This window comes from Macrotis lagotis, chromosome 1, assembly GCF_037893015.1.
Source record: "Macrotis lagotis isolate mMagLag1 chromosome 1, bilby.v1.9.chrom.fasta, whole genome shotgun sequence".
Lineage (NCBI taxonomy): Eukaryota > Metazoa > Chordata > Mammalia > Peramelemorphia > Peramelidae > Macrotis > Macrotis lagotis.
The window spans coordinates 580,252,813-580,266,008 of record NC_133658.1 but is presented as its reverse complement, the minus strand read 5'-3'; the positions used below and the strand labels follow the sequence as shown (position 1 = coordinate 580,266,008).

The 13,196-nt window shown below is 38.6% G+C and overlaps 1 protein-coding gene across 1 annotated transcript; it reads right to left on the bottom strand.

Annotated features, from left to right (window-relative positions):
• Positions 1-785: 785 nt before the first annotated feature.
• On the bottom strand, positions 786-12,183 carry UMPS (uridine monophosphate synthetase). Its single transcript, XM_074214695.1, has 6 exons — positions 11,980-12,183; positions 8,903-9,056; positions 6,433-7,101; positions 4,629-4,804; positions 3,430-3,544; positions 786-2,085 (listed from the first exon to the last, which is right to left on the bottom strand). Exons 1-6 carry the CDS (start codon positions 12,136-12,138, stop codon positions 1,916-1,918), a joined length of 1,443 nt encoding a protein of 480 aa, XP_074070796.1. The 5' UTR covers positions 12,139-12,183; the 3' UTR covers positions 786-1,915.
• Between the last annotated feature and the right edge of the window lie 1,013 nt (positions 12,184-13,196).

Below are 13,196 nucleotides of genomic sequence, written 5' to 3'. Positions count from 1 at the left end.
CATTTCTTCCCCTCTTCCATTTTTTTTTAAATTCTGCTATATGGGATGGCTTTTGGGGGGGATGGGGGTGGGAGAGGAATAAAGGAAGAAATTTAGGTGATATAAAACAAATGCTATTTTTTTAAGAGACCTGACAAGACTATCATCCTACCCTTATAAGATACAAATTGCATGAATTCTACCACTCCATGGCTAATTCTATATTGTCCCATTTGTCCATATTTCAAACAAGCTTATATTACATATTACTAAATAAATTCTAGATTTGCCCAATTTCCACCAGAGGCAAAAGTGCTAAATGTATCTATTCTTGGTCTTAGGGTGAAACCCAACATGGGAACTGTGCCAGTGACCCTGTGAACACACAATGGTGGTAGTCTACTACAACATACAATTATACTTTCTCAAAGTTATTCTGTGATGAAAAAGCATTTTAACCTTGATTGGGTAGAAATGAGCCATAAGAACACTGCCCAGTTGGTCAGAAATGGTAGTGATAGCCCTGGGGATCATAGCCCTGAGGGAGGATAGCAAGCAGCTCATTTTTCCCAAGTAGTAGAAAAGGGAGCACAACACCTCCAAGCACACTTTGTTGTGACACTTCTCACAGCAAACAACCCCAGAAACAAACCTGCTTCGTGAATTGGAGAGGACAGAAATTTCCCATCCAAACCAGATGTGATGACATATTTCAATAAGGTTGACCAGTGACTTGGGCTGGGTTCTGACCAATCCCCCAATAGGTCAGATGTGATACTGGAACAAAATGAGACACTCAGAGGTCATTCAACATTTAACAGAAAAGATTTATTTAGCCAAAACAGGGGTATGCAACCAAGACAGATGTTGAGAACCCCTTGAACTGATGCAGCTGAACATCAAGCATCTGAGAGTCCCCATTCTCAAGGGGAGAGAATGCTTTGTATGCAGGTGATAAGACTGACATCAAATCCCTGAGTCAATCATGTCTTGAGGAATGTTTTAATACCTTTTAAAGTAAACTAGCTAATTTCATAGCCATTACATTATTTTTATAAATTATAGGATATTGTCTCTCCTAATAAAGTTATAATGTTTAAAATGCTTCATTGAAAGGTTGATTATAAAATGGGAGGATAAAAATACTGTCTCAGAATTAAAAAAAAGAAAATCATCATATTGTACTTTAATTTACTGCTACTAACAAGCTATTGTTTTGTCACATATTTGAAAAAGATTAAATCGTCCATATTTTCTGAAACAAGGATACTACTCCTGAGCATAAAATCTAAGACCAAAAATAATGCACAGAAGGAAGACTGATAAGAATTAATAATGACAAAATAAGAATGAATGCAGAGTACAAATAATAAAGAGCAAAAATTTTGCAATGATCATACCATGAAGGAAAATAAAAACAAAAGGTTTTAGAACTCTGCTTAGAACGACCAATCCCGATTCCTGAAGACTGACCATGAAACATATCAATGTGTGAAATGGTCAGTGCAGTTTTGCTTAACTTTAATTCTTTATGACAAGGAAGAGTATTGAGAAGTGACCTTAATATTAAAAAAAGTATAAAAAATTATTTTGTTTTAAAGGGGAATAAATTAAAGCCACTGTTCTACAAAAATACAAATATTCAAGTATAAAAGGGTTATTATGCTTTTTGACTTGGCTCTTATATTTAGGGAGAAAGTTAATCTTTTAATAAAAGGAAGGTGAAACATTCTGTGGTGCCCTAGAAAATGCCTGTCACAAGAAAACTGTGATTTAGAAAGCATTATTACCTTGGAGTGTCTCCAAATCATTAAATGCTCAAGTGTCTGTCAGCTTCCTTAGTTTTTGCAATTTTGGTTTTTTTGTATATTCAATGTGAGATCAAAGCAATTGAGAAGAAATGTTTTAAGAAATAAAAAAGTATGTTTTGAGAGACTCAAACAGCAAGTCTAGTCGAGTAGGCTTCCCAGGCGGCTTTTCTGTACATTTTAGCTGCTTCTAGAGGATCAGAAGCAGTTAATATGCCACGGCCCACAATGATGATGTCAGAACCTCGTTTGCCAATAACTTCTTGTGGGCTGTTATACTGCTGGCCAAGATTATCCCCTGTGGAGGGAAAAAATAAGGACACTCCTTATTCATCTTCTTATGACAAGAGCTAAAACCATTTGTGTAACATCTTTCATGTTAACTATCTCACAAAGATACCTATAACAGTTTAATCTAAAATGCTAAAACTCAGTCTTAACTTTTTGATTCCCATTTTCTTATACTATGATGCCCTGAGTACTTTGCCTAACTACAGGCAAAAACAAAATTTCTATGAAGGGGGCTTGGGGGAACAGAGAAGAGAGAAAATATGTGGATATTCAGAAAAAAGTAACTCTAACCCGAAACTATACACTTTCTAGGATATGGATGGATACACACACACACACACACACACACACACACACCCCCCAGATTTTTGGGGAAAAGTACAGTTTATATTTGGACTAAAACAAAGAACAAAACTCTTATACACATTTCACGATGCTTAACATTTATAGACCAAGGAAAACATGTTGAATGGTTTCATTCCTTTTTATTTTAGTTTTTGCTTTTCATAAGGTGTCCTGTAAGTAAATCTTTCAAATATATCCAATATTCCTTATATGTACCGTTAACTGTTAAGCTAAAATTAAGGGCCTTAGGGTGCATCTAACATAAGCCCTTCAATTTTACAAATGAAGAAAGTCACAAAAAAAGGGTAGAGATTTGCCTTAAGAAGAGAAGTAATAATCCCTATACCTTTTGAAATAAACATACATGTGGGCACATACCTCCTCACTGCCCACCCCCAATCAGAATGTGTCATTATAGCTAGATGCTGTCACCATGCCCAATGGCATTGTGAGTATGCAAACAAACGCTGATTCTACCACTTGGTCTGATCAGATGCGGCATCTCGGGTTAAAAAATATTTGCACACAAGTCTTTTAAAATGTTAATCACTTTGAGGCTTAAAATAAATGCCATCAAATACTAAAACCATTGCAAAACATTCAACTAATTTCACTTTGCAATTTATGGGGACTGGGATGACATACTAGACTTTTTCCCCCTGTTCATTCGTGCTGAGTCCCACTGGTTGAAATTCTGTATGTTGATTTTAAAAGTCTACACAAGTGTGAGTATTTCAAACCAAAAAGCACAACTACTGCTCCCTGACAGTACTTCCTACCCTTACCCTGCCCCTTAACATACACAATCCTCAAATTCTTAAGGGAAAGACTACAAAGATTAAGCTTCTGGGCAGCTTTCCCATTACAAATTTCACAAGTATTTACTAATCTAAATTATTTCATTTCAAATTAGTTTAATGAAGACCTAACAAATCACACTCAAATTAACATGTGGATAAAACCTATAGTTCACTGGATTAACAAGATGATCTATGAGACTATTTACCTCCAGATTGTATTTGGACGCCTGGAGTCAAATGAACAAATTCTGGTTTCTGGGTCACTCTTGAACCAGAAACAAAACCAATCACAAACTCTGAATGTTCCTCAGCCATTTTTACCTGTGGAATATGAAAGACAAAACATGTTTAACTATACAAGACATTTACTTATGGGAAAATATACTCAAACCTTCTTATCTTATGGATTTCATTTCATACTACAATTATGTAAAAACATTACCTATAAAATATATCATCACAGATTTGGGTCTACAACCTTCTTTTACTTTGGTCCTATTTATGACTGTAAAATATGGCCTCAAAACACTAAGAATTGTAACCCATGGCAGCAGTCACTTAAAATCTGGATGCTATGTATATACTAATGGAAGAGTGCATGTCAAGACTTATAGTATAACTGAGGAATGGCCAACAGAAAATCCAGAGCTGCATGTAAATTAAGTTTCAGATCTGATCCCTAAAAAAAATTATGTTATTTTGAATTTACTAATTCTATGACTGTAATTAATATAATAACCTTCGAAAGATCTAAAATATTAAAAGATAGGAAAATTTCATCAAAAAATGCTTTCCCAGAAGTAACAATGAATCTACTGAATCATGAGGGATAGGAATTCTGGACACGTATCTGAAGGACTCTCCAAAGATTGGATCATTTTACCCTTGCAGCATGGATTAGATATTAAAATGTCAAAATATTCAATATATTAAAAATACATAAAGTATTACATTTTTTTAAAAAAATCACGTAAAATTTTACTTTTTTGTTGGGTGGCTATGGATAACTGTTGGTTAACTTGATTCTCAGATAAAATGTATGTATTTTTATTGCATAGAGTAGCATATCCTGTGCTTGTAGACAAGGATTGTAGGGTGGCTATGGATAACTGTTGGTTAACTTGATTCTCAGATAAACTGTATGTATTTATATTGCATAGAGTAGTATATCCTGTGCTTGGAGACAAGGATTGTACTTGATTTATTTTACTTTTACCAGCCTTGTAACCAGAAGCAAATCATTTTAACTCCTGTGAAACTTTAGTTTTCTCATCTATAAAACAAGGACAATGACAATCTTCTGAAACTAATCTGTGTGCACATGCTATGGCAAACCTTATATTGCTTCCCTCTTGTTTGTCTCTCCCCCTATCCAGTCCTAGAGGTCAACAAAGCTCTAACTTACAGCTGCTTTTGTATAGTCACCCGTGGCCAAAGACCCAGAGGAGCTCATTTCTGCAATCAGGAGGCAGCCTCGGTGCATTGGTGTCCCTACTTCACTTAGGCCTTTCACAACTCCTGGGCCTGGTACCACATGGGCATTTACCAGATTTGCCCAGGAAGCTATTTTGAAAACACCACCTAAGAGAAAGGTTAATAGATAGGATTATTTTCAAATGAGAAAGCAAGAGACAACTACAGAATGTGAAATTTTGTAATAATACTTTAGTATTCAGATTCTCCTGAGAGCTTTCAGCTGTTGCAAATGTAATTGTACCCAGGTCTCTGTTCCAAAAAGCTAACAGTCACTAGGGTAACTGGCTTAAAGATCATAAAAAAAAAAACTGGTTCAGTTTTGTAACTGGTTTTCACTAACACAGATTGAATGGTGATCTTCCTTGCATGCAATGTCCACATTGCCATTTTTCCTGCACTAGAAATAAGCTAAAAATAAATGAAGACATTTGACCCTCAATTAAAATCAGAAATATAGCTTAAAGAATGCAAAAGGAAGTCTTAGGAGACTGAAAGAAGTGTTTCTAGGAAATATCACAGCAGCTTTTGAAGCTAATAAAATCTAATAATAAGATAAGTATTGTGTCTCCTTACTTTGAAAACCATCAGACATTAATCATCTAAAATACCCTTGGGAAGAATAAATGGTCATTTTTCATGTTTGTCAAAACTTTACTACCCCCTTAAGCCTGATAACCATCTTAAAAGATTTGCCCTTCCAAGCCTTGACTGTTTTTATCTCAATACCCAAAGCTTCACCTTCTCTCCAACTGTTTTCCCACTTCCTACTCCACATTCCCCCAAAATGAGGAAAGTGTTCTATTTATTAAAGTCCTTTAAAAAGATTGAGAAATACTTAGAGAGCTGAGGCATAAATCCCAGAAGGGAGTCAGGTGGCAGCAGATCTGTGTGGTGTCTATTTTAAAGACAAGGAATGTATGGAGACACCACTGTTTCAAATGAGAGCAATCAGGACACTTATGTTAATACCAATATTAATTAAGTGCTTTACAAATATTACCTCATTTGATTCTTGCAAAACCTAGAGACCAGATTTGACCTCCACTGCTCCTGACTCTCCACCCATTGGGTGACACTCAATCCATTGGACCACCTAGCTACCTCCAATCAAACTGTTTAAGTCACATTTTTTCAAAGTCAACTTTTAAGTTGGCATCTGATGATGAACACAACTTGAGAATACTTTTTTGACCCAGCTATAGTATGATTAAACCTCTTCTGTGTGTATTTAAGTGTGGGCTTACACCAAAGAAATCAAAGAGAAAAAAAGATCCAAATGAAAAAAATTTTTTTTAATAGCAATTCTTCTCCAAGTAGCCAAAAACTATTAGCTGAGGAAGTCTAGCTACACTAAACAATTTTGTAGGATATGAATTCAATAAATGAAAAAACAGACAATTTCAGAGGAAACTTGAAAGACTTTTATGGACTGATACAGAGTAAAATAAAAAAACTAGGAGAACAAGTTATACAAATACAACATTTTAAAGAAAAACAACTTGAAAGAATCTTAAAACTCTGATCAATGCAATGATCAGATCCAGAGTATAGAAAAGAAAACATACCACTCACATCCTGCCAGAGAGATGATTTATTTAAGATGCAGAAAAAGACATACAGTTTTGGAAATGGACAGTATTTTCTTTTTTAAAAAAAATTTTCACTGGAGGAAGAAGAGCAGTGGGGAAGAAAATAGGTATTAATAAAAAATTTTAAAGGAGTACAATTCTTACCTTCATATTGTTTTTTCACAGTGTTTCCTATATCAGCAAATTTTCGGTCTTCAAATATTAAAAACTCATGAAATTTTCCTAAAGCTTTCAAATCCTCCATGACTTCCATACTAAAGTCATTCAGAATATCCACATGAGTTTTGAGCATACAGATGATGGGACCGAGAGTGGCTGCCAAATGCAACAGCTCTTTGGCTTCAGTAACATCAGCAGAAAGACATAAATTGGTCTGTTTTTTTTCCATAATCCTAAAAAGTTGTGATGCAATAGGATGGGTCTCAGGGAGCTGGGCACGCATGGCAAAGCTAAGTTCTTTGAGAGGTTTCTTTGCAGGTACAGTACCATTCAGCTCAGCATTTACAAAGATGTTGTCCTGAATAAACTTCTTCACTTCCCCAACCATCTCAGTATCAATCTTTTTTTGCTGCTCAAGAATCTCCAGGATCTTTGACAAGGTACACACAGAATGTAAGCGAATCCCCTGCTCTTGCAACCTGGCCTTGCCTCCCTGCTCTCTATCCAGTAGCACAATGGCATCTGTGACTTTCAAACCTTCCCTCTGAAGGACCTCAACGGTTTCCCAAACACTAGAACCACTGGTCACTACATCCTCAATGATCAAACATGTTTCTCCTGGATTAATAGTTCCTTCTATGAGACGCTTAGTACCTAGAAAAGAAAATAAAGAAAAAAAGGAAAACAAAGAAAAAAAGACTTTACTGAATTAGATTAAAAAATACTGACAATGGCTTGCCAGCTCCAGTAAAGATCTACCCAGTTTTGTTGATGAAAAATACACCTTAGTGAAGGTTGACTGGGTCCTACTATTTCTGAAGTGCTTTAATTTCAATTAATAAAAAATGGTGACTAATACTTTTGAGTTTTTTTGCCTCTGTCTGCCCCCACCCCCGTGCCTCCCCCCGACAGTGGAATGTCAGCAGGATGTATTTTCTTTCTCTGTTCTTCTCACCTTCTTGAATTAGCTTCAGCTACCCAGTAAGATCATTCAAACTTGTTGCTTTAGAACACGTCTTTACAGGTTGTTTTCAGCACAATTTACATGTGCTTTATTGGTAGATAAATAAGTCCTCCATCTCATCAGGAGCAACTATCTTATCATTAGAAGTAATAATACTAACATTTATATAGCTTTCATCTCTTATTAAAAACTATAATGTATACAGTGACAATAATAGCATTCTCAACTGGCAGATTAAAAAAAACTGAACCTCGGAGAAATTAATTTACTGGTGACAGCAGAACAACAGTACCTAGTACAGTGCTAGGATGAATCAGTGTTTCTAACTGATGGTGGCTGACTCCCAAGTCCAGGTGCCTAACACTGGACCTCTCAGGTCCGAAAAGATATTTCTTTATAATTTCACATGGCTACTCTTTAAGATTATATGCTGGGGTGGCTAGATGGATAATTACCAAATTGTGTGGCCTTGAGCAAGCCACTTAACCCCATTGCCTAGCAAAAATAAAAACCTAAAAAAAAGATTATATGCTAATAATTAAATAAAAAAGAACAGTAGACCATACTGCTATATTAATCTTCATTAGGTAATGACAGAAGACATTTTCCAGTCTCAAATCCAAGAACAAATTTAGTTAGAATGAAGGATAGCCTTGTGAAAATTTGATGGGTTGGTAAGTTTTGTACAAGACACTGTACCCTGCTAATTCACTAAAATGTCCATAAGTTTGGCCTTAATAAAGAATCAAACTAAACATGATGTTAACCACCAGAATTTGTCCTAATAAGGAACAAACATTAGCCTCCAAAGTTTGATCTCAAGAAAGAAAAAAAAAATTAGGTTAACATGTGTTTATGTTAAAACTTGCTGATTGGACATGTATGTATTTGGGGCCCCCCAAAATGGAGTAATTATACTACCAGAAGGTGGGAACTGATAAAGCTGCTGCCTAGCTAGTCCATCAAGGGAGCAGAACCTCAACTCAGGAAGGGCTTAGGGAGCTCAAAATCAGATATTCCATTAAAAGGCCCTTTCCCAACTCAGGACCTTTGTGCCTTATCAGTTATAGTAAAGACTTCCACAAAGCATGGGAATCTTCCCTTTCGAGGAAGTCAGAAACATCCAAAGACCATAGACAAAATTTATTTTTGTTTTTAGGAGACATCAATAAATGTCACCACAAAAAATCTTATAAAACAGTAAAATAATTGGTAGGAATGAGTTCAAAATAAACTCCAATGTAAAAAAAATCAATTTGTACATCGCATGGAGTAAAATAACCAGTGCCCCTCCCCCAACTTAATTAAGCAACTATTAGGCTTAATAGGTCTACCTATGGTACTTAAAACTGAGAAAACAACTGGTATGAATTTACCCAAACTTGAAACCTAAAATAAATAAAATAATTGTAAAGTTCTTAGCACAAGGCACCTAATGGCTAGATAAATGTGAGCTATGACTATGATGATGATAATAATGTCAATTGTTACCATAATCTTTTGTCTCCTTTCTTCGAATTAGCATGGGAATGTTGTTGGTGGAGCAGATGACTGTTGCCAAAGGCAAAGCTGTATAGGGCACACCACACACGGTATCAAAACTTAGTCCTGCATTTTGAGCAGTTTCAAACAAGATCTCTGCAACCTGGAAGAAAACACACAATTGATGATTCTGTTACTAGGACAGGGTTTAAGTCTAGGCCACTACAACTAGACCTTTCATGATTTAACAGCTCTCAAGTTCATTTCTTTGCTTTCTTCTCTCTCTAGACTGAAGAATGTCAATTTCTGGAACCTTTATAAAATAAAATGGCCTTTGATCAACTGAGACAGGAATTAAATAATTTGAGAACTGGAAAAGATTTTGGACCTTTAGTCCAAAGACTTGTTAATTCCTAACGTAAGAGACTTGCCTGTGAAAAGGTATACTGCAGAGAAGTAATAGACCAAAGTCTGTGGATTAACTCATTGAATGTAATGTTAGAATGAATATTTCTCTTTTGTATTAATAACTAATTCTTGTTTTTTTTCCTCCTTTTCCTTCTTCCTCATCCAAAGACCAACCAGTGTGGGAAATCTTAGGTAGAGATTTACCCAGGCCAAGTAAAACCAGGCAGTAAAATAAATTCTAAGTTTGGGCTAAAGGGTATATTTCTGCTCACAGTGTTTGCCCAGTTAAGAATAGGAAAACGTCTATTCTCCCTTTCTTTCAAAACAGGTGATATAAAAATTGATGGCTCTTTGACAAAGATTTGGTTGATCTAAGTCACTACCCCAAGACAGCCCACCTCCTATTGTGTTAACCAATCAGAGCTGATTTGGCATCTCTTGGGAACACCTATTCTTGAGCCTACCTCAAGGGGAGTCAGTCTTTGATCGAAGAGAGACAACCAAATGACCATGTGTTTATTAATAATGTGCTGGCCTTATTTATAAAAAGATGTCTCTTGAAAATATTTTAATCATCACACTGTGAGGTACAGTAATATATAAGAAACCTGGAAACATAATGCACAAAAGGGGAACACATTAAAGATCTGATTTGGCTACCATTGCTTTAATGATCATGTTTAGTTTTTTTTTGTCTTAGGAGAGGAAAGTCTTCCCTCTAGGACCTCTAGTATCCTGAGGCCTAACAATGAAGAATATCCTATCTATCTGAATGTTACTCTACACTTGCCCATATCCTCCATTTCTAACCCATCTGATAATTTTTCTACCTTATCTTGTAGCCCTGTGAATTCTTCTTTAGAGAGGATAAAGTATATTAAAGGTTTTATAAATGACAAATTGTACAAAACCCAGCATTGTTCTTCCTTGACACTTTAATTAACTGGAAGTGTTGTCATATGCAAATTTCAACTCTGGATTATACTCCAGATCCCCCATGTAATTTTGTCTTTTTGAAAAGTGTATGGGTGGGTAGGGATGTGTGGAAAAGAAAGAAATGGGAAGATTTTTCTTTATCCAATTTCCCATAGACTTTTGCTAAACCCATTTCAAACTCTTTTAGAAAAATAAGAAAACTTTAAGATCAAGGAGCATTAAGTTCACAGTTGGAAGGTTCCTTAAGAAGTCATCTAGTCCAACTCCTTTGTTTTTCAGTTGAAAGAACTAAATCATGGAGAAAATTAAATAATTTGTCAGAGGTCACTGTCCTGCATAACTTCATATTGTATGGGTGGGAGCAGGGAGCATCCTTATTTTTTTCTTAGGCAAGCTATATTGAAAAATGCATATTTTTTAAGACATAAAGGTGATAAGCTAGGAAACTGGATACATTCAAATGAATTTATCATTACAATTACAAAAGCAATTCTAAATTGAATGTCTTTGAAATAATGTGACAAAAGTATTAGCAGTTTTCCTGTGCAGAGGACAGCACAGTATACTTGTAATTCAATGAAAGGTTTATAAATGTAGGTTTATTTCTACAACTGCCATATGGCAGAGTAGTAGTCATTCTTCAAGCTGCAATATGATTTAGAACTTTGACTGGGAGAATCAGGATGCATAATTTTATTGGTATGGAAATTCGTTTCATCACATTGACGAAGCATACTTGGCTAACTTTTTAGAATCAAGGGACCCAGTTTGCAGTTACGGTTCAGTCATAGGCAGGATTTATTTATTTCGACCTCTGCCTCAATATCAGCAAGCATGAGCTCATAGTTAATTAATAACTGCAGAACAAATAGCTAGAGGCCAGGGCTCGTGCTTACCTGCTTAAGACAATGCAACTTTTACCCCCTAGAACCCTCAACACTTAAGAGTTAGCTGGTCTTGGGGAGATCTCAGTCCAGTCCCTTAACCAGCTTCCTCATTGGCAAATGAGGAAACTTTCAGCGCGGTAGTGAAGGTCAAAAGAGATAATAAGAGCAATTGCTAATGTTTATAGTTTGCCATTGTGCAAATCGATCTGCAATCACTATCTTTTTAGATGTTCACAACAACCCTGACAGATAGCATTATATTAGTAAATGCGTTATTAGCCTAGTTTATAGAACTCTATACAGTTGTATATATATATATATATATATATATATATATCACACACACACACACACACATTTATGTATGTATGTATGTTTACATATGCCTAAGGCCCGAAAAACTCAAATCCAATCTCGGACTCTAGAAATGGAAAAGTCCAGGACCTTTGCCGAGAAAATTCCACACAGAGTATGGTCCAGGGGGTGACGAGGGGTCAGGCCGGCCAGAACCGCCCGGGCAACACGGGGATCGCAGGACACCCCGACAGATCCCAACCCCCCGGGGCAGGCCGTCAGGAGGGGCAGCCTGGGCTCAGGTCCGGCGTCTCGGTGACCCCCCCCCCCGGCCACCTGACCGCTATCCGGAACAAGAAACCTCTCCGGGTCACCGATTCTTATAAAATACACGTCGGGGGGCGCTTCAGGAAAGGGGAGAGCTTCTGAAGCCGAAGCCGAAAAATAAAGTGCGAAACAAGCACTTAGGAAGTGGCGGGGTGGGGGCGCGGCGCGGGAAGGGCCCCCCCGGGCAGCGTGCGGCGAGGAGCCCCGCCAACCCCTCGGGCTCCCGCTTCCTGCCTGTTTGAGAAGCTGCGGCCTGGAGACGATGCCACGCAGGTCTACGTAGACCGGGGACGAGAGCCCGCTCTTGAGCACGAACTTGCCGAATTTAAACGCTTGCGCCTCGTACAGAGCCGTCACCAGGGGTGGGAGCGCCTCCATCGCGGGCGGCGCCATCAGCCCAGAGCCTCGCTCTCGCCCTCCAGCCGGCGCCAAGGCGGCGCGTCCTGTGACGTCAGCGGGAGAGGCCCCTCCCCCACGCGTCACTACCGCCTGGTGCGCAGGCGCGACTGGTGCGCTGCGCACGTGTCCGCAGAGATTCCCCGGCGCTCGCGCTTTCCGCTCCAGGCGCTCGAGAGCCGGGCGAGAGTGAGGAGGGGCGGGGCCTGGGCGCCAGACCGGCCTCCAGCGGGGCATTCCCGCCTTCCCGCCTAAAACCTTTCCGCGCTTAAACGTGTATATCTAGAGAGTTAAAAAGGAAACAATCCAAGCCAAAATGCCCCCTCCAGAAAATACGAGATTATCTTCTCCGGGGGGACAGAATGAGGGGCGCGGCCCCAGGAAAAAAAACAAACAACCCGAGGGGTGTATGGTCCTGAAAAAAGAAGAGATTTCCTCCAGCCCTTACAGATTCTTCCCTAAAATTCCTTTCTGTTTATTTCTCCAGGGACCGAGCGCGCGGATTTCAGAGGGTCCGGGAGGCCTGTAGGCCCACCCACCTCCCTTTACCGAGGAGGGAAGAGGAGCCCCGATAAAGTGGGCAGAGCCGCGCCTCGCCCTTGCCACGCAGTGCGGGCCGCTGCCAGCCTCTTCCCCGGTCCGAAGAGTGCCAGCCCCGGGGCCGAGGACCGCTCGTGTCCCTGTGGGCCCGGCCCAGAGCTGGCCTTTAATCAGGGCTTAGTGACTGCGGAGTGCCCGCCGGGCGCCACAGGGCTTTAGATCTATACACATATATGTATTGTGGGGGGTGTAGCCACAGCGTTTTATATGTGTGTGTGGGGGTGTAGCAACAGGGTTATATATATATATGTGTGTGTGTATGTGTGTGTGTGTGTGGTGAGGTGTAGCAAAATGGTTTTATATAAATACATATGTGTGGGGGTGTAACAACAGGGTTTTATATATATGTGTGGGGGATGTAGCAACAGGATTTTATATAAGTATGTATGTGGGGGGTGTAGCAACAGGCATATGTGTGTGTATGTGTATTGGGTGTAGCAATGGGGTTTTATATA